This window comes from Aspergillus uvarum (assembly GCF_003184745.1).
Source record: "Aspergillus uvarum CBS 121591 unplaced genomic scaffold BO82scaffold_47, whole genome shotgun sequence".
NCBI classification, from domain to species: domain Eukaryota; kingdom Fungi; phylum Ascomycota; class Eurotiomycetes; order Eurotiales; family Aspergillaceae; genus Aspergillus; species Aspergillus uvarum.
Window position 1 is genome coordinate 39,180 of NW_020291344.1, and position 24,522 is coordinate 63,701.

Consider the following 24,522-nt stretch of genomic DNA (forward strand, 5'->3'; position numbering starts at 1 on the left):
TTTTTTTTTTACACTGGTGTGATCGGATAATGGCTCAGATCTCAAACCATTACTAGGTATGTTGTGGTGGTTGACAGAAACACAACCGTGCATCGGTAGGCAAAGGTACTGTACAACAAGAAGATGAAAGAGACAGGATGAAATTAAAGGCTGGACTATGCAGGAAGCCACAATCCCTCTCAGCTGCAGCTATGGATCTAATGCATGTACTCCGTACAGTATCGATGTACAGTACTATGTAATATGTATGCATGAATGGGTCAATGGATCAATGGGTCAATGGGTGAATGAGGAAATGAGTAAATGAGTAAATGAGTGAACAAAAGACTGGCCTGAAGGAGTATGAAATGGAGGAGGAGAGGGGGAAAGTGGAGGATGGAGGGGAGAAAGAAAGAATGGAAATGAGGGGATTGTCACCACTTCGTACCGAGTACTCGTACTCATACAGTAGGTCCTTTGCTCCTTTCCTTTCCCCGTCTGTCCGGTACCGGATGGTAGTAGGTTGGAGAGAAGCTTTCTTAGGTTTGGCCACCTAGTACTGTACGTACAGAGTTATGCTGCCAATGTTAAGTACTGTACCACTCAATCACATCAAGGTCTTGACTGATTTTTCTGAAGTCCAAGTCCTCTTTTTGACTTCGCAACCCCGATTCTCAACTTAGCAATTCACTACATACAAGCTGTAGTCTAGCACATACGGTAAAGTGCAGTGGAGTCCTGCATTGCCCCATCATCACTGGGGGGGCCCAACCCGCTTTGTCGGAACGAGCGATCCGACTGGGTGGAAATATGCGTCGCTACGATTTCCCATATCCAATCTCAATCTCTCATTCTCTCTCCCACTCCCAATACTTGCTTGTACTGAGCATCTGGACTCCCCCGTCTACTCAGTAGAAGTCCTAAACTCTTCTTGGGCTTACTTTACCTTTTTCACTCATCGCTTGTTGCTGCTGCCCCCTTCCCTTCCCCTTAGGAGGAGCCTGCAATTTCCCTCCAGGCTCTCTATCCCACATCGCCCACACATTTTGGTCCCCGGGTCTCCAATGGATTGAATTCAACATCCCGCCTCGTCGCCAACAATTTCCTTGGTTGAGCTTGAAGGCTACTTGAGAAGTACCGTAGGACAATGATAGTCGATCGAAAAATTGGTATCCACTGAACAGACCTTACTCGGCCTACCCTACCTTGACAACCGGTCATCTGCGAGCAATCCTCGTCTAGCTTCACCTTGGCGGTCGATCCTACCGTACAAGCCGGGGAAGAAAAGAGTCTCGTTCATGTTGTCAACGAACAACCCATCATGACAGGACAGGATCCATCTTTCCCGGAATCCAGGATTCCCTGTCATGCCCTTCCTGCTCCTGGACCTGGTAGAGCTCAGAGCCCCCAGTGCCCCATGATCCATCAATTGCCGGGATTCATTATGATGAGTCCTAGTGTCCTCGATCTGTCTGAGCGCTCACTCATTCCAGTCAGACGCTTTGACAATTTCCAAGGCCATGGTGCAGGTTCCTGGACGAAACATGCATAGCCTTATAGATCAAACGCATGAAAGCGACCAGGATGCGCTCGCTCTAATCTCTATAGTCTAGTCCCTCGGCAACTTCGAACCCCCCCAATATCGGATGGTTGACTAGGCTAATAATTCTGACGCCTAGTTCGTACGGTCCTTTTTTCGTCGGTCGGAAGCTGATGCTTACGGATACACTGGCCGAGACTGGTCCGGCAAACTGGGGCGAGGGGAGAGGCTGTCGATCAGCCCATCTTCCGGGATTATTTCACGGATGCGCCCTTGCCCCCCCCCCCTCAAGACGTAAGGATCGAGATGGTGAACTTCGCTGTTTGCTTTGGCACTGCATCAAGCAAATAAACGGCCTCCCGCGGGACAATATTCCGCATCTTCCACAGATTGGGTTACGCTATACAGCTCGAGCAGTCGCTTGTTGTGCTCTGGCCTCCATCGGAACATGTAATGTGCTGTGCTCTACTTTTGCGATCGCACCGCACCGCACCGCACCGTATCCGATAAGCTATAGGATCAGTCTAACGGTCCTAAATTAACACCATTAGCTCCAGGTCATTCATACCGTTCGCCTGGATGTAAACTTAGCTTCCGATGCTGTTCCGAATAAGGTAGATCATTGCTTCGTAGTACTATTATTTGAGTGGCGGGACCACTAGGAGACTTTAAACATTGAACAATGAACATCATCTTTTGCTCTCCGCAACATGCACACTTTCAGGCCAGCTGCTACTCGAGTATGTACTGTATGTACTGTACAGTACTGTAGACGGCAGTCGACGGCTGAGACGGCCCGCTGGCTGATGCTGGCTGATGCTGGCTTGTTGTTGCTGCCTCAGGCAAAAAAATCAGGCATAGAGCAGGGCACAATTCAGGGGCAGCGCCCGAAGAAGATTAGTGCCACCCTGCATTATTGTTCCCGACTTTGATTTGGGTCTGCCGGCGAGCGCTGGAATCTCCCTAATCTCATACCCTGTGAAAGAAACGAGAGCCAGTACCTTTCTTTACAAATCCCGTCTTTCTCTACTCCGTTGCAATACGGTTCCGGTGTTGTATAGCTTTGGTGATTGCGTGGTTGTCGACGCACTTGCCAGCGGACTCACCTTCAGGAATTTTTTCTCCCCCGGAGTCTCGGACCCGTCGCCGTGGTCGATATTTCGACGCTCACGCCACTCACTTCACCATCCTTTTATTATCGGTTCCCACCGCAATCCCCCGCTACTCGTCCAACGGCGTTCGTCGCATTTGCAGTGTCTGTGGTCACCCTTCTTCGCCCACTTGCAGCATCTTTGCCTCAGTCCCTTCGGGTATCTAGCTAGCTGTACATCCGCCATGCCTGGAAAAGTACTCCCCGTGTTCACCCCGGCCGAGATCGAACTCCATAACAACGCCAAGTCATGCTATGTGACGTTGGGATCCAAAGTCTACGATGTCACTGAGTTTGTCGACGGTCACCCCGGGGGTGAGGACCTCGTCCTGGAGTATGCCGGCAAAGACGTAACTGATATCTTGCGCGACGAGTCATCCCACGTCCACTCCGACTCTGCTTATGAAATACTGGAGGAGTGCCATATCGGCTTCGTGGCTTCTGAATTCAATGGGAAGGCCCGAACGGTTGATGCATCACAAACACAGCAAGTGGCGAATGGTTCTGGAGCAGTCTATGCCACGACTGGGATGTCCTGTGAAGAAGACCTGTCCGTTGATACCGATTACACCCAAGACTTCCAGACGCACAAGTTCCTCGACCTCAACCAGCCCCTTCTGAAACAGCTGTGGTTCAGTGGCTTCAGCAAAGAGTTCTATCTTGAACAGATTCACCGCCCGCGTCACTACAAGGGAGGGGAGTCTGCGCCCTTGTTCGGCAATTTCCTGGAGCCACTCAGCAAGACGGCATGGTATGTCGTCCCTATCATGTGGCTCCCTCCTGTCGCCTACGGTACCTTCGTTGGATTTTCCGGGCTTGCGAATGCGCCTGCTGCCGCTGGTTACTGGGTCGGTGGGCTCTTCCTCTGGACTCTAATCGAGTATCTGATGCATCGATTCCTGTTCCACATCGATCAGTATGTCTATCCCAGTTAGCACACGCTTTATATCTGTACATCCCCGCTAATTCATGCAGCTATCTTCCCGATAATCGTGTTGGGCTGACTCTCCACTTCTTGCTCCACGGTATCCATCACTACTTGCCGATGGACAAGTATCGCTTAGTCATGCCCCCAACTCTTTTTGTTGTACTGGCAACGCCATTCTGGAAGCTTGCTCATGCTGTTTTCTTCTACAATTGGTACGCTGCTTTGACAGTGTACTGTGGCGGTATTTTCGGCTACATCTGCTACGACATGACCCACTATTTCCTTCATCACCGCAAGTGAGTAGACCGACCTCCTTTTGTGACTTGGACTGTTTCGCTGATCGTTCATTTCCTTAGTCTTCCCATGTACTACAAGCAACTTAAGAAGTATCACCTTCAGCACCACTTCGCAGACTTTGACAATGGCTTTGGTGTCACCAGCCGCTTCTGGGATCAGGTGTTTGGCACGGAGCTGGAGACTCCCGCCCCCAAGGGTGCGAAGGCACAGTGAATAAGCCAATGGTATACTCTAGAGTGGCTGGCCCTCTTCATGGGCGTTGACATGAGCCTATTGCGCCTCTCATTGATTCTGTGACATACGAAGTAATGCCGTGGTCGTGTGTTGTCCCTAATGTCGCTGTGCTCAGGAGTTGCTTCACTTTTTGATTCTTCGTCATTTCCTTCGTGTACAGGATTGCCATGGACCAGAGCAATGGAAAACGTCTTTTGTAAGGCGAATGACCATGACTCGTAGGTCGATAGGCGGTGGTATTATTACATAGATTTTCTACGATTGTATATGATAACCTAATACATAATATTCCTCTTCAATTCTCATTTTATAAATTCAGCCCAAATAGGCTTTAAGCACGTTAGGGACATTCTTTGCTACTTTTCACGGACATACAGTAGACTATAAAATGTCTCTTTCATGTCATCCATGGCTCACTCCTAACACAAAAAAAGTAAAAGTCAAAACGGGCGGCGATTGCCAAGTCTCACGTGACTGGCCGACATCAGCCAGCGGAATACCAATGGGTGTCTTTGCCTCTCAACCTTATCATCATCACCATCGACATCGCAACCCCGATCGTACTGCTTTTCTGCGAGCTACAACCTGAGTGGCTCATAATCGACTGAAGTTTTGTCGCACTTGAAGCAGATCTCATCTGCAAGGATTTGTGGATACAAATAGAAGGGTTCGCTCAAGCCACGGCCGGTACACCTGTCGCGCATCTAACGAAAGTCGAAAGTGACCTCAATCCTTTCCGCACGGTCTTCCACTCTTCCCAAGCCGTTTTCTATCAGATCACACCCAGGAAAAACACATTCGCGGGAAAGCCAGAAATTCCAAACCTTCAAAAAAGATGTCAGGCCTTGACGTTGAAGCTCTCCTCGAGTCTACGGCTGCCCCGACGCCGCAAGAACAACCCCCCCGTTCCCAGGACCACGATGACCGCTCCACCAAGGGCGAGAGCAATGAGCGCCGCGACCGCGACCGCTCGCGTGAGAACAAGGATCGCAAGCGGCGGGACCGCAGCCGCGGCGGCGACCGACGTCGGTCGCGCGATGGAGACGGAGACGAAGAAATGAAGAGCCCGAGAAGCGAACATGGCAGTGCTAACGGAAGCCATAGAAGCAGAAAGAGGAGCAAGAGCCGGGACAGTGACCGCCGTCGCTCTCGCCGTGACCGGGACCGTCACGGCGATGATTACCGCTCCTCCGGTGGCGATTTCTACCGCGGTGGCGGTCGGGCTCGCACCCGGTCGAGATCCCCTTATGATGATCGGTACTACCGTCCCTCTGGCCGCTCCCGTCATGACGACCGGGACGAGGACAGACGGCCTTCACGCCGCGAGCGAGAGGGTGGCCGCAGACGCAGCCCCAGCGCGAGAAGCCGTGAGCGTACGCCCGAACTGAACGAAGATGAACGTGATAGACGCACTATTTTTGTGCAGCAGCTTGCCGCTCGACTGAGGACGAAAGAACTTATCGCCTTTTTTGAGAAGGTTGGTCCTGTCAAGGAGGCCCAGATTGTCAAGGATCGTGTTAGTGGGCGGTCCAAAGGGTAAGAAGTCATGCCTCAGGCTTTGTGCGCACTAGGCAAGATGCTAACCCCCACGCCCTAATAGTGTCGGTTATGTCGAGTTCAAGAACGAAGACTCCGTTGCGCCTGCTATTCAGCTTACAGGACAGAAACTTTTAGGAATTCCGATCATCGCCCAGTTGACTGAAGCGGAAAAGAACCGTCAGGCTCGCAACCCCGAAGCCAGCAGTAGCAACAACCACGCCGCCCCCTTTCACAGGTTGTACGTGGGTAATATCCATTTCAGTATCACTGAAAGTGACCTCCAGAATGTCTTTGAGCCGTTTGGTGAACTCGAGTTCGTTCAGTTGCAGAAGGACGAGACTGGTAGGAGCCGAGGTTATGGTTTCGTGCAGTAAGTGACCCCGAACGATTTGAAAAACCGGCTTGCTAATCCTTCTACTACTCAGGTTCCGTGACCCCAATCAGGCTCGCGAAGCCCTCGAGAAGATGAATGGCTTTGATCTTGCTGGTCGAGCCATCCGCGTTGGCCTTGGCAACGATAAGTTCACCCCTGATTCGAACGCACAACGCATGCAGGGCCAAGGTGCAAACCAACATAACTTCCAGGGCTCGCTGTTTTCGGGTCACGGTGGACGTGGTGTTCAAGCTGGCGGCACAAACAACTTCGACCGTGCTGGAGGCCGGGATTCAGAAAAGGGGGCCGGTGCAAGTGCTCTGGATGACACGGATGTTGCCGGTGTGAACTTCAACAACTACAGTAGGGATGCATTGATGAGGAAGCTTGCAAGAACAGATGAACCCTCTGAGCCAGCTGCCGATGACCAGCAGAAAGTGCTCCGGCCTAAGACTGAAGCCAAGCCGCTACCTGTTAATGTCAGCATGGCTAGTCGATGTGTCATGTTGCGCAACATGTTTGACCCCAATGAGTAAGTGCTCAAAGCCTAGCTTGTCGACCAGTCTGCTAACTATCTCTATAGGGAGGAGGGCGACGTCTGGGTGAAAGAACTGGAGGATGACGTCCGCGCTGAGTGCGAAGAAAAATATGGTCATGTCGTTCACATTTCACTAGATCCCAACTCTCAAGGCGACATTTACCTGAAATTCGATCGAGTGCAGGGCGGGGAGAATGCTATTAAGGGTCTCAACGGACGTTTCTTCGGTGGTCGACAGATTACCGCGCAACCCGTCGTCGATGCTGTCTACAGCAGTTTGTTCTCCCGAACGAAGGCCATTTGAAGAAAAACCCTCGAGGCCACATCTTCCATGCATATCTACCATCATTCAGATATGCGGGTAGGTACTCTGATCTAATAATTACACCAGGTGCAACTTGTGACGGCAGGTCCACACTTTCAACCTCACTTTCAACCTTGAAATGAAACTGTTGAGCTTCGCTTCGAATGGTGCTTGGCTTGGAATGACACTGCCCCTGGTAGGTGCCAGTCTCTGAAAATCTTGCTTTTCACAGTTTATACTCCAAGCCAGAGGCTTGTTGCGGAAATGATTTTGTCTCTAGGGATTTGTATATTGCGTTAGCGCCCAACAAAATATGTAACTCTTATTCTTTATCCAAACCCACCTTGTAGGTTCTGTCAGTGCAATGCTTAGAGCGCTGTAAGCGACGAGATACAACGTAAGGGTCTATGCTCTAGAGGCACAAACCCTCCCGTGTACTCATATTCACTACGTCTCCTGGATCAAAAGACGGCAAACCTTTTCCGGCTGGGTGCGGTCGACTAGCCAGACCGGCAACAGTTCCAAAGCCTCCGTCCGTTGCCACCCGGAGATACTTGGTGAAGCGGCACGGGCAAGTGGTGCGCGTGTGGGTGTCGCTGATATCTTTCTCGACATGCTTCAACCGAAGTGTAACGCCGTTCCCATGCCGATGGCAATAGTGCGATCTCACAACCACAGTGAAGGCTGCGAGGGCGGTCGTCATGTTCAGCTCATCGTCTTGCTGGTTGCATCCTCTCGAGCCACTTTATGAGCCGTTGGATCCGGGCTTCGAGAACCAGGTGCGAGTCTATCATGGATTGCTTCTAGAAGGATTGGTTGGGCAACGTGTGCCGGTACCGATGCTGATGAATTTCCTCGGTGAGAACATGGTATAACAGAAAGAATGGAATCATGTAGAGATACAATATTGTTCTAATCATTCTATAGTGTAGTTAGTTATGCTGTGTTGCTTAATAAGCTAAAAACAGCACGAAGTTGTTTGAAGTACAGTCCTAAGTAAGGAACATGATTCGAAATTTAAAGGATCCCTGTTCAGTGGTGCGAGTAGATATAGATTGTAGTGCTGCGGTTATTGAGCACTGATTGCGACTCCCTAAGCCTCGAAATGAGTGGGAGATCAATATAGAAACACATACTCAGTATTGCCGCTGCTGATTCCCGATAACTTCGTTTCCGTTGCAAGTTTCAATTCCCGGCCCCCCAGACGTTAATCCGCCCGCCCACTCGCTCCCCCATCATCATCCTTCCCCCGCGAATTCCGATTGCCCACCCATCTCTTCTTGACTTCAATCTCTTCTCCTCATCCTCCAAAGTCATTCTCCCAGCATTTTGTTGTTTGTTCTTGACTGCCAATGCTCTGTCATTCATGATTGTGAATTCGGCCAAGCGAGTCTCTGTCCGAGCCCGGACTTTGGCCGACAGTTGTCGTAGGTTGCGCTGTTCTTTCTTTGCTCCCCATCTTTCCCTTATCTCCGAATGGCAATTCACATCTTCCACAAAGCCGGTGCCTCGGTGCCATTAATAACAATCTCTTCGCGCACTAACCTGTTCTTATATGTTTAGGTCTCCCGGGACTCTCTCGCCGTCGATATTCGAGTCCATGCGTCTCTGTGACTGAGACTAAGCGACCCGAATTTCACGACTACTTCGTCACTCGCCTGCCATCGTCATCGCTACACCCCGACCCTCGAGGCCCGTTCACCCCTTTCCATAAATTGCCTCGCGCCGCGTCGGTGCCTCATACTGGCGATTCGACCCATTCCCCTACCACTATTCAACCTTTAGTCGATCGGGATACCACTGTCGTTCGCATTCCGCTTCGCAATGCGAAGCACCACTATGGCGCCCACACATCACGAGGCACGCGGCCGTCCAACGAGGACACATATCAGGCCGGAGTCATTGACATTCCTGCGTTTGCGAAGCGACCACCAGCATCCTTGACAATTAAGAAGTTAGCCGCAGGCAATTCTGATTCTGCACCCCGGGAAAACCGTGGTGCCGACAATGCGAATGGAGACCCACAAGTGTTTTACTTTGGCATCTTTGACGGTCATGGCGGAACAGAATGCAGCAACTTCCTGAAAGACACTCTGCATGAGGCCATTCAAGATACCGCGGCCGCGTTTGAGCTCCAATCCAGTTTGCGGCGTGGGCCCCAAGGGCAGATACCCAGAGGCGCGGACCCGTCCTCTGGCGAACTGCCAATCTTCCAAAGAGGCAATTGCGAACGCGCCACCAAGCTTGAGAAGATCTTATTGCAGAACTGGAGGACCCTCGTCGGAGGCTATTTCAAGCGGTTTTCTCCCGCTCACTTTGCGCACACGCGCAGGGAGAGTTCTTCGGGTGTCACCATCGAGGAGATCTTGGAATACGCCTTTCTGCGGACTGATCTGGAATTCGTTTCGGCGCAAGCCGCCAAGCAGGATGATGATCCCGCGCGTGTCAGCCAACCCCTATATCAAGATGATATCTTGTACGGACCTGAAAACGGTCCTGTGCTGAACGTTGGTGGTACCAATCGCTTCAAGGGCGGAAGTACAGCGAGTGTGGCCCTCATCTCCACACCCACGCCAGCTCCTTTCTGGCATCCAGGAGCCCCGTCTAGTCTCCTTGTATCACACGTTGGAGATACTCGCATCCTATTGTGCTCGACTGAAACTGGCCAGGCGATTCCCCTAACATCCAACCATCATCCCTCCTCGCCGATTGAGGCCAGCCGGCTCCGTCGTTATGCCACCACCTTTGTCACGGATTCTTTCGGAGAGGAGCGCATGAGTGGGCTGGCAAACACGCGAGCATTTGGCGATATGCAATCCAAACGCATTGGCGTGTCGGCCGAGCCCGAAATTCGTCGGGTGGAAATGGGCCCAGCTGAATTTTCTTTCTTGGTGCTGATGTCGGACGGCATCAGCGGTACGCTACCAGATCAGGAAGTCGTAGATATCATCAAGGAAGCCAAGACGCCGGACCAGGGAGCTCGTGATGTTGTCAGCTTCGCAACTGAAGTGACGCGCGACGGGGATAACGCCACCTGCCTGGTTGTTCGCTTAGGCGGCTGGGAACGTCGGCTGGAGGGTGGATTAGGCAGTATGGGCACGAAGGAGGCGCGCGATTGGCGGCGACAAGATGCAACCGATCCTCGGCGGTCTCGACGATGATGATGACAATGCTAGATTCTGATAGAGCGAAGGAAGAGGTGGTTCTTTCTGTATATAGTTTCACATTCTGATCCGTACACTTCTGATGTCGAGTCGGACCGACTGATCCGAAGGGCGGAATTTCTGTTATTGCTGCATCTTGTACATACACACGCAGAACATGATCATACTATTTGTTTCTCTATTTCCCTCTCAGGCCTCGTCTATGCGACCTGTGTCCCATTCACACCGCAATGGAAGACCGTCACCCTAGAATGAACACTGAAGCCGCGCCCGGAGCGGAAAGGAATGCTTGTAGCCGCAAGCAGCATCAGAAGCTTGCGAGGTACAAAATGCCTATCTCCTCAATGATTGACTTGTGATAATTACTCTCTATGAATGCGAATGAACTCAATGCAGCTCCCAAAACTGCCTATTGGTCTTCCAGGTGTTTGAGGTCGAAGCCTAGCAGTAAGTTGACGGTCGCAACCGCTTATCACCGCAGCTTATCGACCGCGCTCACTCGGACAGCCAAGCAATAATCAGAGCGGCGGCGACCCGACTCACCTCATCGACCCTCTCCTGAACCAACAACTTTCCCCTCGACCCTCCACTCTTTCCTCTCTACGCTGCCTTCTTTGTGCGCCTTTGCTCTTTAGGGTGCTGCTGCTGCTGCTTCCTAAGCTTAACTCATATTCATCACACTCTGGAGCAGTCTCTTTGCTCGCCGAACGCAACAATCAAAAGCGCGTCAGGACAATAAACTGGTACGTGTGCTTCAGAGCTTTAATTCAGGAGATCAATATATCCACGAGCTTCGCGGATCCATCCTTCCCCAACCTAATATTTCGGAATTTATTATTCTTAATTTGAGATTACTGTCTGGTACCCTGCTAACATTTTTTTTTGAATCATCAAGTCGTTGTCCCAGTATCTCGTTCTATATTCATTATCTCCTCCTATCGATCGCTGGGTGTACCCTGTGGAAACTCCCGGAACAAGCCCCCTCTCGGTCTTACACCTTCGTCCATCCATCATATTCATTCTCCTTAGCTTCTTCCACATAATCAACCTCAGAGTGAAAATGAGCCCGCGCACCAGAAGCCAGAAGGCCTCCGCTGAGCTGGAAGCCACGGATCCGTCACCCGCCGTCAATGGAACGCTCCAGCCTTCATCGAAAAATGGCCCGGAAGCTGCCGCGGATGGAGAAGTGCAAGAAAACGTCTTCCTATTCGCGCCGAACTTGATTGGTGAGAGATACATGTCCTCCGTGGAAATACTAGGTTTGGGTCTAACACATGGCGGGGAAACTAGGCTATGCGCGTGTGGTGTTGACAATGGCTTCGCTTTATTACATGCCCCTGCATCCGCGGACATGTTCCCTCCTTTACAGTGTGTCCTGTTTGTTGGATGCCCTAGACGGATATGCGGCACGATACTTCAACCAGTCGACTACATTCGGTGCCGTTCTGGACATGGTGACGGATCGGTGCACAACGGCGTGTCTGCTGGTGTTCCTCAGCTCAGCTTGGCCCCGGTGGTCGATCGTCTTCCAGAGTCTTATTGCGTTGGATATGGCCAGTCACTACATGCACATGTACGCGACGCTCAGCATGGGAGGCTCCAGCCAGAGCCACAAGAAAGTCGACTCCAGCCGCAGCTGGGTCCTGTACCAGTACTACCACAGTCGGGTGAGTTTCTTCCGGTCTTTCTACGTCCAGGTCAGCATACTAATATGGTGCACAGACGGTCCTGTTCATTTGCTGCGCTCTCAATGAGCTGTTCTTCATCGGTCTCTACTTGCTCTCCTTCTCTTCGCCCACGCTCTCTCCTTCCCTGCTTCAACCCAAGGTTGGGGGCCCGGCTGGCGACACGACCATTCCCCCTCCGGAGGGGTACTCCAGCCCTTGGAGTGCAGGCGCCCTTGAGTTGGCTCGTGCGAACAAGATTGACAGCTTCTGGCCCTGGGTTATTACCGGAATCTCCTTCCCAGTCATGGCGCTCAAGCAGTTCATCAACGTCGTGCAGTTGGTCAAGGCCAGCAAGTGGCTGGCTGAAGGTGACTTGGCCAGCCGGAAGGCTCTGCGGGCGGCCAAGAACAATTAAGGCCGGTCATGTCGGGCGCCGATGGTGGTTCCAGATGTTTCTTTTCTTCGAGTCAACTGTCGAGTCAACCGTTTCAATGCCTTCGAGCTCGCTTCTTCTCCGGATGCCTCCGGTCGGCCGGACGGCGGTCTTTGCTGGACGGGTCGTTTTATCTTTACTTTCTTCCGTGCATGGTTCTGGTGCTCTGGTCGGTTCTGTCAACAGGGGCCAATAGCCCGGGTGTCTTTCTGGTAGTTTCCATATATGTATGTGGTGGGAGGAAATTGTGGCATATGAGTCTGTGGGGAGACTATCTGTCTCTGGACAAAAGGGTGAATGATTCTCGGCGCATTGTTTACCTATTAACTATTTCGTTTCTTTCCTATATTATGTTCTCCGCTGTGTTTCGCATTCACACAGCTTCTTCCAACCCGTGTCTACTTTCGCTACTAATATTATCACTTTTATCTTTTCCCTTGTGGCTTTCTCATTCCAAGCTCGGTCTGTTTATACCCCGGAGTAAAATTTACGGGCAGCGGCTCTCAAGCTTCTAGCCGGTCTCGGCTAGTGCCGGCAATGACTCCGGTGTCGGCGCGGGGGAGGCTTGCATTTCCCCCCCGCCAGATCGTATATTTATCCGCTCCTTTCTCATTCTCGCTATCTTTTGAATTCTAACATTCTGACTCAATATCCCCCTTCACTCCCTTCGTCTCCCATTCGCCATGTCTACTTTCAACATCGTCGTTTTTGCCGGTGACCACTGCGGTCCCGAGGTAAGAGCTGCCGTCCTGGAACCCCGCGCTAGGGAGCTCATAGACTGACGTATACGTACTTCACAGGTCACCGCTGAGGCCATCAAGGTGAGTCAACCACCCATAACGCTGCAAACAGCTTAGTGACCTCCCAATGAGCTGTGGAAGCCAAGTACTCTTGCAATGCATGCTGACTTTCACTTCTGATCAGGTCCTTCGCGTCATTGAGAAGAAGCGTGACGACATCACCCTCAACCTTCAGGATCATCTGCTGGGCGGTGTATGTGCGAACCCTTCGACAGTGTTGATATAGCTTCTGACCTCAAGTTTAGGCTTCCATTGACGCCAGTGGCTCTCCCCTAACTGACGAGGCCCTGACCGCGGCCAAGAACGCCGATGCCGTGCTCCTGGGAGCTATCGGTGGCCCCGTACGTAACCCAGTCCGCGCGTCACCATCCATGCCGCCCACCGGCTAATATACTATATCCTACAGAAATGGGGTACTGGCGCCGTCCGTCCCGAGCAGGGTCTCCTGAAGCTCCGCAAGGAGATGGGCACCTTCGGTAACCTGCGTCCCTGCAACTTCGCCGCTCCCTCGCTGGTCGACCACTCCCCGCTCAAGGCGGAGGTGTGCCGCGGCGTCGACTTCAACATCATCCGCGAGCTGACGGGCGGGATCTACTTCGGCGACCGCAAGGAGGACGACGGCAGCGGATACGCCATGGACACGGAGCCCTACTCGCGCGCCGAGATCGAGCGCATCACCCGCCTGGCCGCCCACCTGGCCCTCCAGCACAACCCCCCTCTCCCCGTGTGGAGCTTGGACAAGGCCAACGTGCTGGCCACCAGCCGCCTGTGGCGCAAGACCGTCACCGAGGTCATGGCCAAGGAGTTCCCCCAGCTCAAGATCGAGCACCAGTTGATCGACTCCGCCGCCATGATCATGGTCAAGAACCCCCGCCAGCTGAACGGTATCGTCGTCACCAGCAACCTCTTCGGTGACATCATCAGCGACGAGGCCAGTGTCATCCCCGGCTCCCTGGGTCTGTTGCCCAGTGCCAGTCTGAGCGGTATCCCCGACGGCAAGAGCCGTGTCAACGGTATCTACGAGCCCATCCACGGTATGTTTTCCCTTCCTCCGTTTGTGGACCCAGTGTTGTATCCCGATGCTAACGGTGCCCCCAAAGGCTCTGCCCCCGACATCGCCGGAAAGGGCATTGTCAACCCCGTCGCCGCCATCCTCTCGGTTGCTATGATGATGCAGTACTCCTTCGGCCGGTTCGACGAGGCCCGCGCCATCGAGGCCGCCGTTCGCAACGTGATCGAGTCCGGTCTCCGTACTGGCGATATCGGCGGCAAGGCAACCACCAGCGAAGTCGGCGATGCCGTCGCTGCTGAGTTGGAGAAGTTGTTGTAAAAGGCATAAAAGTTCTTTCTTTTGTTCTCAGCTGAGTTGTGTGTTTCGGGGGCAGCGAATGCCGAATGAGATATGACCATATTAATACCAAACTCTCATGTTCTTCCTCGCGTATAGAAGATTATTGCTTCGTAGAAAAAAAGAAAAAAAACGTTCAAATAGACAGAATAAGGGTATCTACCAGCCAACTCCGATACAAATGCGATGCAAGCGAACGCCCACCACCTACCAGCTACCTAATGACCGGCTCGCCCATCCAATCCGGCTCCTCCAGACTGGTCACCACTCCCGTCACGGCGCGCTCAGCGTCAGCAACTGCATGTTCACGTCCTCCACCACCGGCTCCCTCAGCCATCTCATCATGCGTACTCCCCCGCAATGAACGACGCGCACTGTGACGTCGCACTCTGCCATCCGCCGACGCCGACGGGGCATTGGCCAGCCTCTTGCGCTCGTCATCGCGTGCAAAAACCTGGAAGCCACGGACATGAGTGTCCTTGCCATTCTGATGGTTCTCGGTCACCTTCATCTGAATGACCATGGCCTTGAGCACGTTCCCAGCATACGGATCGTTCTCGTCGTCGTCGTCATCTTCCTCGTCATCGTCATCCTCCTCCTCATTCCGATAAGCCCTCGCATCTTCATACAGACTCTCCTCCGTGTCGTCCTGATCCATCATCACATCATCCTCATCCCCGTGGCCCACGTCCCTCCCTTTCCCCTTCCCCTTCCCCTTACCAACATAACTCGTAGCTTCTCTCCTACCCGTGACCCCCATCCCCTTCCGTTTCCCCCTCGCTCCCATCCCCTTCCTCCTCCTCCTACTCCCTCCACTCGGGGCCTCCCCAAATGAATGCACCGTATTCCTCCCGCCGACCCCTTCCAACTCCACATCCACCCACCCGCAGGGCCCCTCACCCTCCCAGGTCGCGAACTCGACGAGATCATTGCCTCCCATGCCAGCCAGAAACACCATCTTGGTCGGGGTATAGCTCTCATCCATCTCGAAATCCAGGTACACGCGGATGCGCACCACGGCAACGAGCTTGAAGAAGTGCAGGGTCAGGGTGTGGGGTTGCGGGCCGTCGGACTGCCAGTACTGGGCCGGGGACGGGTGGCGGAGGGCGCTGACACCGCAGCCCGGCTTGTGAGTGGAGACGGTCCACGAGGCGAGGGAGGAGATCTCGCGGAGGTTGGCGGGGAGCGGGGTGGGGGATTTATCTAGATGCGTTGTTTCCATTCAGCTCTCGAAAACTGGGGATGGGGGAGGCTGCAGATATAGTCTGAATTGGAAAGGGGCGGAAAAGAAACAGCTTACCTCTCTCGCCTAACATCTCCTCATCGCCATCATCGACTTCCGGATCCGCGAGCATATCCTCATCCTCTTCTTCTTCTTCTTCTTCCTCCTCATCGGCCTCGAATTCCCCTCCGTCATCCGCGGTATGAAGACTGAGTCTCCGGTCGTCTTCGTCCACTTCTCTCTCCGAGTCATGGCCCGTCTCGCCTACACCATGATAATGGCGATGACCATGGCGGAGATGTCGATGAGAAGAGGGATACCGATGCTGCTGCATTGAATCATCGATGTCCTCGTCCTCGTCCTCGTCCTCGTCCTCTTCCTCGTCGTCCTCCTCCTCATCCCGCTCCATCCGGTCGTGCGGCGGGTGTTGGTGCCGTGGATCCCCGTGGCCCCGGCCGTGGACCCCGCGTCCGAACAGCGAGAACAATGCGACTTGTGCGGCGGCGGCGGCAGGGTGTTGTTGGCGCTGCTGCTGCTGCTGCTGCTGCTGCTGCTGCGCTTGTTGGGCTTGCTGGTGACTATGCAGCGGGTGGGTTGGGTCGTCTATGGGTCCCGAGGAGGGGTGAAGTCGGGGGATGGGAAAGCCGCGCGAGGGGGGAGTCTGGAACTGGGAGGTGGGGGTTTCATGGTGGCTTTGGCCGAGACGGGCGCGGTTGATCCGTTGGGGCGCTGGAGGTGGTTGCTGTTGCTGTTGCTGGTGGTGTTGTTGTTGTCGCTGTTGATATTGAAGGTCCGATGGGGAGGACGTGTCGGGTTGGTTGTGGTTGCGGCGGAGGATATGGTGGTGGCGCGGCATGGTGAGAGTGCCCTTGAGCTAAAACGTCTGACTTGTGTGGTATGGGGTATCAATTATCGTATGGCCATGACTCCCAACCTGACTGACGCGGTGGTTGAATGCTATTGTTTTGATTTATGGACTCGAGGGGAGAAAAGGTGAAGCTGCGATGGGGACCGCGTCTGTTATCAATCACGTGCTGGCTTATCGGTTATCGCAATGCGCGATAAGTTAGCCCGGCAATTGTCGTCCCGCATTAACACGTTGGTCAAGTCGAGAGTAATGAGCTTCTGACGGACACAGATTAAGCCTCAGCAAATGATGAGGATGGTCTGCAGGTTAGTTCAATGCTGACAGGGTGCATAGGAAACCCAGTGTCTATGGAATCTTTTACTTATATTAGTTCTCTTGGTCGTGTTTCGGAGGAAGTCCTCAGCTCTAAGATACAATATATTTTATGGGCTCGCGGGGACGGTGGCCCGACGAAGTATTCTCGCTATTCAACAAATGTAGTACTATAATACAGAAACAATTAAGAGCGACCAAGTCTAATTTTAAATGTCCACATATCCGATCTTCTCGCCCATCTTGATCCGCTGTCCCTTTTCGATGGTCCAGTTCCAACCTCCCTCGCGTTTGCCCTCTTCCCAGCCGGCATCGAACGACTTGCGAGTGCCCATGGGGGCCTCAAACACCAGCACGATCGAACTTCCCAGCTGGAAGCCTCCCATCTCCTCACCACGCTGAAGAGGATGTCCTCCCAGGGTGCGACTGGCATGGCGGTAGGTCGCTTCAACAAATCCTGGGTATTGCTCGCCGCGCGCTGCGGCTTCTGCAGCGGCTTTGTCGGCAGCGGTATCCGTAGTCAGACTATTGGTACGCAGCTCCGCATCGAAGTTGACCTTGATCGAGCCCACGTTGGTCGCTCCCACAGGCGTATAGCTGAAAAATCCCCAACGCCAACGACCCAATAGGGCGACACGCTCGTTGAGGGTAAAGAGACCCGGAAGATGGCGCTGAAGATATGGTGAAACTGAGAACAGTTCGCCAGCGAAATGACGGCGGCTCTCCACCACCCACGGCACAGGAGAGTGGAAGCGATGGTAGTCACCAGGAGCCAAGTAAATGACAACATAGTAGAGCGCGTGGTTGGCGGCCGCCTTCGGGGCGTACCACGGAGTTCCATCGCCACGGGCCAAGTCCGCCTTCACCTCTTCTTCAGCATCAACCTTGGAAGTAGTAGACGCATCCATCGAGGCCGAGCGTTGCCGTGCGCCTCCCGGTTCGCCTGCGAGCAGAGTCGGTAGCGTGTAGGAGATACCGTTCATCTCGGCAAATTCCTCATCAGCCAGCATCTTAGCCTCATTCTTCTGGGTTGGCTCGGTCTGATGGTCGCTGAAAGTCTTGGTGTGGTCCGCGTGGGTTGGAGTGGCAGATCCCAGAAGGGCATCCAAGCTGTAAGTAACGCCCTTGACCTGCTCGACCTCGCCCCGCTCAATGAGTCCGAACTGCAAGATTCGTCCATCGGAAGGCGCGATGATTGCACGGGTATCTGGATCCAAGGGTCGAACACCGGGTTTCAGCTGACGGTAGAAAAACGCGGCCAAGTTGGGATATGTGTGAAGGTCGGGTTCGGCGACCTCGTCAAGGTTGACGCCAAAGATCCAGGAGTACAACTTGAAGCCAGGAACACGGAAATAGTAGGGCAGTTCGATTTCATTGAAGCGACCCCAGAGTCGGGACATAGCTTTCAGGGGCAAGGTGGACATAATCTGGACCTGCCATGGTCCGCTGAGTCGATGTTTGGGACGAGCAGGGGCATTTTGGAAGTCGAAAGGCTCTCCAGCTGCCTCTCGTTCAGCTCGCTCTCTTTCAGCCCGCTGAGCCTTATAAAACTGCAGCAGGCCGAGCAGGCCGATGCCTAGACCGACGGGGATGGGGTACCATTCGACTTTGGTGTTGCGGAGCGCGAAACGGAGTCGGGAGCCGAATGTGCTGCGACGAGACGGGTTTTGTTTTTGATCCTGATTCTGGGACTGTTTCCAGGTCTTGGAAAAGTGGCGAGCACCGGCCGGGCGACGACCAGTAGCCCTCAACGACACTTCCATCAATCCAGCCCTCTCCACATGAGGGGAAATTAACACCTTCCGGCGAAGCAGCGCAGAATAAATGGACAGGCACAGGGCCATAATGCGACTCTACTGGGTGAGAGTCATCCCAGAGGGGGGCAATAACCGAGGCGGAGGCACGTGAAAAATACGAAAAAATACGATTAACCGGCACAAGTAAGGTGTGGAATTGTGAAAATGGGGCTTTTATGGCGAAGTGCAGAAGCAGCAATCCTCATTTCCTGAACGTGATCGGCAAGACGCATCTTCACCGCCCGGCAGAATGGGCCGTCGCCGCCATTTGTTTGGTGGCTCGTCTATAGTTACGGTCCTCATCCTGTCATCATCTTTATCCGCAATCTTTTGTTGTTTTGTTGTAGTTGTTTAGCTCTGCACCGTTCGTTGAAGACAGTCCCTCACCTATACGTGGTACGCAAAACTGTGCATCATCTAAGTCGTCTTGTGGGTGCAAACTAGACCTGGTGCCACTGAAAAGGACACCGTAGTACTGTACCTCCGCGGCGGAAGACAGATTGCCTTATCAAAGTGCTTCTCGAACCAATTTATCTGGCAGCGTGCTCGATGTGAAACCGCTCTACAACTTATGACTATGTGCCTGTGAATTTATCGATCTCTGAACAGCGCCAAAATTCCAGCATAAAAGATGGCGTCAACCGCAGACATTCCAAGTGCATCATCGGACTCGCCCGAGAGCTTCACCTTGCATGTCTTGTGTCCATCATTGCCTCCTCCCAATCGGTACACCATCCAAGATGTGTCCCCATCTACAACTGTCGCGAATCTGAAGGCTCGACTCGCAGGATCAATTCCGAGCCAGCCGTCTCCGGACAGCCAACGTTTGATCTATCGTGGAAAGCCACTTCTGAATGATGCGGCAGCGATGAGAGATGTACTGGAGCCGCCTAATGTAAGAGAACTTGATTCTTTGATTGTGCTTGCAATCCATCGGTTATATCCTAGCTGACTGGAAATTCGTAAAGGCCACCGAATATTCCATCCATCTTGTTCTTCCTCCATCTCCTGAATCTTCGGCACCACGCAACCTCAGCTCTCCTGGTCCGCAACAACCACAATTCATTCCGGGTTCGGCTATTCACCTTCCATCGATGACCCTGCGACCTGAGCCATCCACATCCAGAGCTGAGCCAGAGCGCACAGGCGCGTCTGAAGCCGAGATCGGACTGGCCTTGCGACGCAACATTGAGATAATTCGCCGACAGATCGAGATGCGGGATCGAGGCAACCTATCGGGAGGCACAACCGCCTTCTCGTCCAGCTTGAACCCAGCTCTTTCGGCCGCCCAGCAGCAGCGATCAACGTGGCCAGATCGATCGTCCTTGGTGTCTACAACACGCTCAGAAATGCCACAGACATCCTCATCCGAAACAGTGGCAGCCACTGGTGTTTCAAACACAGCGTCCCTCCCTAGCGCCCTAATAACGGAAGAGTGCTTGCAGATATCGAGGCGTCAAGTGGAATTAGCAGAAAGCCAGCTAAATCGCGGCATTGCGCCTCCGATGGAACACATTATCAGAATCCGAACACATTTACTCACCATCCTGGATGAACAGTGTATGAACCCTTTTGCTGAACGGGATGGGTCAATCGAAGGGCTGCTGTCCCGCGTCTTTAATATATACACGCGCGCCCACCAGCTCCGCTTGTCGGAAGCCGGGTTTCCGCGCTTGCAGAACGCATCAGCCAGTGCTGCGACCGCTACGTCCGCACCTGGACCAGCTTCTTTGTATCTATTATCATCCCCGTCCGGATACCAGGGGCTCCTTTCCTCGCCCCAAGGGGCAGAGGCTATGCAAGCCACCATCGACAGGCTTCGCGCAACTCACCCTCCAAATCGCACCCCAAACCAAGATACTACTGCTCCGGTGGCTGAGATCCGCCCCAACGCGAACGCAGCCGTTTTGGAGAATGTCGTTCGCCGGGCCGTGCTCAACCAGCGGGGACTCGACAATAACCCCAACCAGAACGGACAACTGGGCTTTGCGCGGATCATGCGACGGCTGTGGCAGTTCGTCCGGCTATACTTCTTCTGCTACATGTTCACCGAACCTGGGACTTGGGCGCGCGTGTTCTTTGTGACGCTGGCCGTGCTCTTCGTGCTATCCTCGGAAACCGGGGTGGATCAGCGACTGTACCAGTTGTTTGTGGCTCCGGTGCAGCAACACCTCGAAGGTCTGGTTCATCTAACCCCTAATGAGCCGGCTCAGGCCCGAGGCCAGGGTGACCAGGGTGCTGTTGGTGGTGGTGGTGGTGGTGGTGGTGGCCCAACGAACGGCAATCCCCGCACAGGGGTTGCGGGTGAAATGCGTCATCAGCTGCGGAGGGTGGAGCGATCTGTGGCGTTGTTCATTGCAAGCTTGGTGCCCGGAGTAGGCGAGCGCCAGGTTGCGGTGCGCAATGCTGCGGAAGCTGCGCAGCGCGCACGAGAGGAGGAAGAGCGTCGTCAACGCGAGGAAGCACAGCAGCAGCAGCAGCAGCAGCAGCAAGAAGAGCAGGAGCACAACGTGGATGTAGCGCAAAGTGAAGGTCACCACCCTATGATACCCCAGGCAGCCGAAAACTGATGTAGCAAAACATCAGCCATATTGCCACTGACTTCACCCTTTTTTTTTTCTCACTGTACGTTATCCTCGTTTGGCTTACATGCGACATATTTCCTTTGAACTCGCCACGCGTTTAAGCCTTTAGCCTCAGAATTGATTATACTCGTTGATATGTAACTGTAGTCTGCCCTTGCTTTTTCAGTCAGACATGGTCTAGGACATATCTATACTCCCTTAATCAGAGTAGTGCCGGTGACAACTGGGAATCATGCGAAAAAATACGCCTCCCTACCAGTAACATCTCTTCCTCTCAGTATCTACACTCCAACACCCCCCCCCCCCCAATCTGAGACCACGCATCAGTGTTACAATTTCGTGCCCCGTTCACCTACCCCATCGGCACTAGCCATAGTATCCAAACTCGACGTCGGCCCCGCCTCCTCCGGCGCCATCGGCCCCGTATCAAACCCTTCTTCTCCATCAAAGTGCCTACAAGGAAAACGTAACACCCGTTAGCCCAAAATTCCAGGTCCCCTCACCCACAAAACCGAACCACAACAAAACAGAAAAAAAAAGGAATATACGAACCACCCTCGTTCAGCCCCCTGGCTCAAAAACCCACAGTCGCCATTCCGCACACAATCCCACCCACCAGCGACTCCTTTGCCGCCACGCCACTCCGGGACCGTGGTGCCAGCCCGAAGGACTTTCGTGCCCCGTGCCAGTGCTGGAACCTCGGCATGCGCCCCGGGCGAAGCACCACCCTGCTCCCCGCTCTCGCCGCGGCGACGGCGGCGGCGGCGAAAGGTACTCAGGCCCGCCGTGAACACGGCGAAGTCCTCGGTGTTCGGGTCCGGCGGCATGTGGCCCGTCAGCGCGCGGCCCATAGCGATCAGGGGCGCCGCATGCGAGCAGATGAGGATCGCCTTGCTGGTGCGGGGCTCGTGGGCGGGCTGGGCGGCCTCCAGCGCGGCGATCTCGGCGTCGACGTCGGCGAGGATGCCGGAGAGGGCGGTGGCGACGCGGTCATGGAGTTGGGCGATGGTCTCGCCGGTGGGGGAGGGGATGACATGGGGATTCGACGAGGAGAAGAAGAAGGGGTTTCCTCCTTGGTCCCGTGCACTCGGGGGCGGTGATGTCGCAGGCGGGAGAGGGAGGAGGGTCGGGAAGTGGGTGGCTAGGATGGAGTGCGGGGCGGGCTGCGGGTGTTCGAAGAAGGTGGTGTGGCCGAACCATTCTCTTTATGCCTGCATTAGTGGCTGGAAGGGTTTGTTGGATGAGGGTCGGAAAAAGGGGACTGCGGTCTGCCACCTACCCTAGACCGTTCTCAATGCGCACGTCGAAGTCTGCGTGGGGTTCGATGGTGCTCTCGGTTGGGGGTGCCGGAGAGGTACCATCGTTCGACCAGGTCCTCTGGTGGAGCGCTCTCAGGGCCTCCACGGATGGTTGGATTGTCTGGAGACATCGGTAGAATGGGCTGCAGTAGACGCGAAAGGGTTTCGGATAGATGCTGTCGCTGGTCAGATGCGCAGCAAGCTCGTGGGACTGGCGCACGCCGTGGGAGGTGAGGGTGGGATCGGCGGGATTGCCTGTTGGGGTTGGGAATTGAGCATGGTAGGTGCCCGTCTTGTAGTCTATCGTCCAGTTGAGGCGGTGCTAGGCGTAGGAAAGCCACGGTTAGTAAGTCATGGGTTGCATAAGGGACAGAATGGTAGTACACACGCCGTGACGGGTGAGGTAAATTGTGTCGAGAGGCATGGTGGTATACAGTGGCCTCAATGCATGCACAGTAGAGGGCCTGATGGCAGACTGCGGGGGAAATCCTGGGGTGAAACAATAACTAGCGCGAGCGGTCAGCGGCCATTGTGAAGTCGGCCTCGGTCCGAGCGTAGGGAAATTTATACTATGCCTACGAGGTAGGTAGGTAGGTCGATTCTACTGCTCTACCGGTAGGAACATGGAAAGGTTGGTGAAACGACAGGAAAAATCCTTGTTTGGTTGGACGAGATCACTCTAAATCAATAAACTATCTATGGCGTTTCTGCCGGGGGGTATCGATTCCGAAAACTCTCCGCCAAGACAAGCAACAGAGAGCACATCCCTCGTCCACATCATGACAAGTCATATTCCAATCATTTCAGGACATCGCAAGATGAAACTTTTTAGTAGAAGAAACCGAGGAGCTTGCCAGCAACGTGCTTGCGGCGAGCCTCCTCGTGGTCCATGATACCAGCGGAGGTGGTCAGGACGACGAAACCGAACTGACGGGAGGGGAGGAGCTGGGTGGTCCACTTCTCGAGGTCACGGAGCTGGACGGGGTAGCGGGGGTTGATGACACCGGTCTTGTTGAGGCGACCGTTGAGCTGGATAACGATCTTGCCGGAGCGGTGGTCATCGACCTCCTCGAACTCGCCAATGTAGCCTGGAAAAGAAAAATGAATCAGTGGTTTGTGGCGCGGATTTAAAGGTTAGACCAAACACAGAAATCAAGAATGAGTTTCGGAAACTTGTAAGATCCTCGCCGGCTTCAATATATCGGGCACTTAAAGGGCGAGCGTTGTATGATATCCGAAACAGACCGCCTAGTTATCAACCCGAAATTCTGTGGACTACTAGTTGTGATGCCGGCGCTTGGATCGAACTCATTCTCACGAAAACCCATTCATGTTCCTGTGTCCGGTACTCGAATAGGACAAAACGTACCGTGCTTCTGCATGACGGAGAGGAACTTGATGATGACCTTAGAGGAGGGGCGGATCAGAACCTGACGGCGACCGCTCTTCTCGGCGTTGTTGATGGCGTTGAGCGCATCGTTGAGGACGGAAGTCTTGACCATTTTGACGGTGGGAGAGCGAGATTCTCAAATCGAGGGAATACGAGGGGAAATGAGGTATCTGAATCGAAGACAACTCCAACCTAGGATCCTCTCGGCACCGTTTCAGGCGCGAGGAGGATTTGCCGGAGTCCAATAGTCAGCCACCAGTAGTCCTCGAGCGCAAAGAGTGCCCCTGATGCAGTCCATGAAGGGTTCTTCAGCCCGTGCCGTATGAGGAGAAGCGTATCACGCCGGCCTTCCTGGTTGTCTTCATTGCTGTCGGTTGCTACACCTGCAAGTAAAAAAAACACCAAAGAATCCGGGTGATTGCTCTCCCAGACTAGCTGAGAAGCTGCAGAACAGGGAGAGGCAACATGTTGTACATACCTCGTGAAGTGTCGACGACGTCGGTTGAGATCGAAGGAAGGGGATGGAGGCGGACGCGGCCGACAAAAGTGAAGAAGTTTTCATGGGGTGTGCGGGTGGGCCCTAGGGCTGTCAATCCGTGCCCTTATCTCGCCCACGTGACCTTACTGACCCGTATGCCTCAGGCATCGATTAGAACAGCTGTCTACCATGTAGGTTATGTGCGGATGGTGTTTGTCAAGCCTAGGACTCCGGTACTGTGTCTTAACAGGCATGACATGTCTAGATGCAAAATCCCGG

General features: G+C 53.8%; 11 protein-coding genes across 11 annotated transcripts; 7 read left to right on the forward strand and 4 right to left on the reverse strand.

Moving 5' to 3' along the window:
- Window positions 1-1,270: 1,270 nt before the first annotated feature.
- BO82DRAFT_356475 (uncharacterized protein) lies at window positions 1,271-1,547 on the forward strand. The gene has a single exon (XM_025635735.1). It carries the CDS (start codon window positions 1,301-1,303, stop codon window positions 1,529-1,531), a length of 231 nt encoding a protein of 76 aa, XP_025489508.1. The 5' UTR covers window positions 1,271-1,300; the 3' UTR covers window positions 1,532-1,547.
- Window positions 1,548-2,727: 1,180 nt separating this feature from the next.
- BO82DRAFT_356477 (fatty acid alpha-hydroxylase) lies at window positions 2,728-4,141 on the forward strand. Its single transcript, XM_025635736.1, has 3 exons — window positions 2,728-3,585; window positions 3,645-3,893; window positions 3,954-4,141. The coding sequence occupies exons 1-3, from the start codon at window positions 2,855-2,857 to the stop codon at window positions 4,105-4,107; spliced, it is 1,134 nt and encodes a 377-aa protein (XP_025489509.1). The 5' UTR covers window positions 2,728-2,854; the 3' UTR covers window positions 4,108-4,141.
- Window positions 4,142-4,662: 521 nt separating this feature from the next.
- BO82DRAFT_356479 (putative RNA splicing factor (Pad-1)) lies at window positions 4,663-7,213 on the forward strand. Its single transcript, XM_025635737.1, has 5 exons — window positions 4,663-4,795; window positions 4,850-5,664; window positions 5,729-6,037; window positions 6,093-6,572; window positions 6,624-7,213. The coding sequence occupies exons 2-5, from the start codon at window positions 4,964-4,966 to the stop codon at window positions 6,880-6,882; spliced, it is 1,749 nt and encodes a 582-aa protein (XP_025489510.1). The 5' UTR covers window positions 4,663-4,795; window positions 4,850-4,963; the 3' UTR covers window positions 6,883-7,213.
- A 974-nt stretch (window positions 7,214-8,187) lies between these two features.
- Window positions 8,188-10,043, forward strand: ptcA (type 2C protein phosphatase PTC6; the record flags this gene model as incomplete). The annotated part of the gene is made up of 2 exons (XM_025633513.1): window positions 8,188-8,306; window positions 8,446-10,043. Exons 1-2 carry the CDS (start codon window positions 8,249-8,251, stop codon window positions 10,041-10,043), a joined length of 1,656 nt encoding a protein of 551 aa, XP_025489511.1. The 5' UTR covers window positions 8,188-8,248.
- Window positions 10,044-10,970: 927 nt separating this feature from the next.
- On the forward strand, window positions 10,971-12,311 carry BO82DRAFT_134316 (CDP-diacylglycerol--inositol 3-phosphatidyltransferase). The gene is made up of 3 exons (XM_025630010.1): window positions 10,971-11,272; window positions 11,337-11,713; window positions 11,769-12,311. Exons 1-3 carry the CDS (start codon window positions 11,107-11,109, stop codon window positions 12,126-12,128), a joined length of 903 nt encoding a protein of 300 aa, XP_025489512.1. The 5' UTR covers window positions 10,971-11,106; the 3' UTR covers window positions 12,129-12,311.
- Window positions 12,312-12,756: 445 nt separating this feature from the next.
- Window positions 12,757-14,387, forward strand: leu2A (3-isopropylmalate dehydrogenase LEU2). Its single transcript, XM_025638159.1, has 6 exons — window positions 12,757-12,880; window positions 12,947-12,967; window positions 13,071-13,139; window positions 13,192-13,287; window positions 13,353-13,980; window positions 14,047-14,387. Exons 1-6 carry the CDS (start codon window positions 12,830-12,832, stop codon window positions 14,274-14,276), a joined length of 1,095 nt encoding a protein of 364 aa, XP_025489513.1. The 5' UTR covers window positions 12,757-12,829; the 3' UTR covers window positions 14,277-14,387.
- Window positions 14,388-14,428: 41 nt separating this feature from the next.
- On the reverse strand, window positions 14,429-16,372 carry BO82DRAFT_340525 (anaphase promoting complex subunit DOC1; the record flags this gene model as incomplete). The annotated part of the gene is made up of 3 exons (XM_025633514.1): window positions 14,429-14,931; window positions 15,049-15,497; window positions 15,595-16,372. 3 exons carry the CDS (start codon window positions 16,370-16,372, stop codon window positions 14,509-14,511), a joined length of 1,650 nt encoding a protein of 549 aa, XP_025489514.1. The 3' UTR covers window positions 14,429-14,508.
- Window positions 16,373-16,792: 420 nt separating this feature from the next.
- On the reverse strand, window positions 16,793-18,657 carry BO82DRAFT_356484 (phosphatidylserine decarboxylase 1). The gene has a single exon (XM_025635738.1). It carries the CDS (start codon window positions 18,538-18,540, stop codon window positions 16,906-16,908), a length of 1,635 nt encoding a protein of 544 aa, XP_025489515.1. The 5' UTR covers window positions 18,541-18,657; the 3' UTR covers window positions 16,793-16,905.
- A 162-nt stretch (window positions 18,658-18,819) lies between these two features.
- BO82DRAFT_315288 (uncharacterized protein) lies at window positions 18,820-21,208 on the forward strand. Its single transcript, XM_025632534.1, has 2 exons — window positions 18,820-19,387; window positions 19,461-21,208. The coding sequence occupies exons 1-2, from the start codon at window positions 19,124-19,126 to the stop codon at window positions 21,060-21,062; spliced, it is 1,866 nt and encodes a 621-aa protein (XP_025489516.1). The 5' UTR covers window positions 18,820-19,123; the 3' UTR covers window positions 21,063-21,208.
- Window positions 21,209-21,394: 186 nt separating this feature from the next.
- On the reverse strand, window positions 21,395-22,880 carry BO82DRAFT_315289 (phosphoglycerate mutase family protein). The gene is made up of 4 exons (XM_025632535.1): window positions 22,764-22,880; window positions 22,357-22,697; window positions 21,630-22,280; window positions 21,395-21,530 (listed from the first exon to the last, which is right to left on the reverse strand). The coding sequence occupies exons 1-4, from the start codon at window positions 22,797-22,799 to the stop codon at window positions 21,407-21,409; spliced, it is 1,152 nt and encodes a 383-aa protein (XP_025489517.1). The 5' UTR covers window positions 22,800-22,880; the 3' UTR covers window positions 21,395-21,406.
- A 130-nt stretch (window positions 22,881-23,010) lies between these two features.
- BO82DRAFT_340534 (40S ribosomal protein uS8) lies at window positions 23,011-23,877 on the reverse strand (the record flags this gene model as incomplete). Its single annotated transcript, XM_025633515.1, has 2 exons — window positions 23,011-23,463; window positions 23,745-23,877. The coding sequence occupies 2 exons, from the start codon at window positions 23,875-23,877 to the stop codon at window positions 23,204-23,206; spliced, it is 393 nt and encodes a 130-aa protein (XP_025489518.1). The 3' UTR covers window positions 23,011-23,203.
- Window positions 23,878-24,522: the final 645 nt, after the last annotated feature.

Coding starts and splice junctions, on each gene's coding strand:
- leu2A (XM_025638159.1), top strand. CDS start 12,830: ATGTCTACTTTCAACATCGTCGTTTTTGCCGGTGACCACTGCGGTCCC. Junction 12,968..13,070: donor TCACCGCTGAGGCCATCAAG/GTGAGTCAACCA, acceptor ACTTCTGATCAG/GTCCTTCGCGTCATTGAGAA. Junction 13,140..13,191: donor AGGATCATCTGCTGGGCGGT/GTATGTGCGAAC, acceptor CCTCAAGTTTAG/GCTTCCATTGACGCCAGTGG.
- BO82DRAFT_356477 (XM_025635736.1), top strand. CDS start 2,855: ATGCCTGGAAAAGTACTCCCCGTGTTCACCCCGGCCGAGATCGAACTC. Junction 3,586..3,644: donor TTCCTGTTCCACATCGATCA/GTATGTCTATCC, acceptor TAATTCATGCAG/CTATCTTCCCGATAATCGTG. Junction 3,894..3,953: donor TATTTCCTTCATCACCGCAA/GTGAGTAGACCG, acceptor TCATTTCCTTAG/TCTTCCCATGTACTACAAGC.
- BO82DRAFT_356484 (XM_025635738.1), bottom strand. CDS start 18,540: ATGGCCCTGTGCCTGTCCATTTATTCTGCGCTGCTTCGCCGGAAGGTG.
- BO82DRAFT_134316 (XM_025630010.1), top strand. CDS start 11,107: ATGAGCCCGCGCACCAGAAGCCAGAAGGCCTCCGCTGAGCTGGAAGCC. Junction 11,273..11,336: donor ATTCGCGCCGAACTTGATTG/GTGAGAGATACA, acceptor CGGGGAAACTAG/GCTATGCGCGTGTGGTGTTG. Junction 11,714..11,768: donor ACCAGTACTACCACAGTCGG/GTGAGTTTCTTC, acceptor TATGGTGCACAG/ACGGTCCTGTTCATTTGCTG.
- BO82DRAFT_315289 (XM_025632535.1), bottom strand. CDS start 22,799: ATGCCTCTCGACACAATTTACCTCACCCGTCACGGC. Junction 22,281..22,356: donor CGCATTGAGAACGGTCTAGG/GTAGGTGGCAGA, acceptor GCAGGCATAAAG/AGAATGGTTCGGCCACACCA. Junction 21,531..21,629: donor CAGGGGGCTGAACGAGGGTG/GTTCGTATATTC, acceptor TTTTCCTTGTAG/GCACTTTGATGGAGAAGAAG.
- BO82DRAFT_315288 (XM_025632534.1), top strand. CDS start 19,124: ATGGCGTCAACCGCAGACATTCCAAGTGCATCATCGGACTCGCCCGAG. Junction 19,388..19,460: donor ATGTACTGGAGCCGCCTAAT/GTAAGAGAACTT, acceptor AAATTCGTAAAG/GCCACCGAATATTCCATCCA.
- BO82DRAFT_356475 (XM_025635735.1), top strand. CDS start 1,301: ATGACAGGACAGGATCCATCTTTCCCGGAATCCAGGATTCCCTGTCAT.
- BO82DRAFT_356479 (XM_025635737.1), top strand. CDS start 4,964: ATGTCAGGCCTTGACGTTGAAGCTCTCCTCGAGTCTACGGCTGCCCCG. Junction 5,665..5,728: donor GTTAGTGGGCGGTCCAAAGG/GTAAGAAGTCAT, acceptor ACGCCCTAATAG/TGTCGGTTATGTCGAGTTCA. Junction 6,038..6,092: donor CGAGGTTATGGTTTCGTGCA/GTAAGTGACCCC, acceptor TCTACTACTCAG/GTTCCGTGACCCCAATCAGG.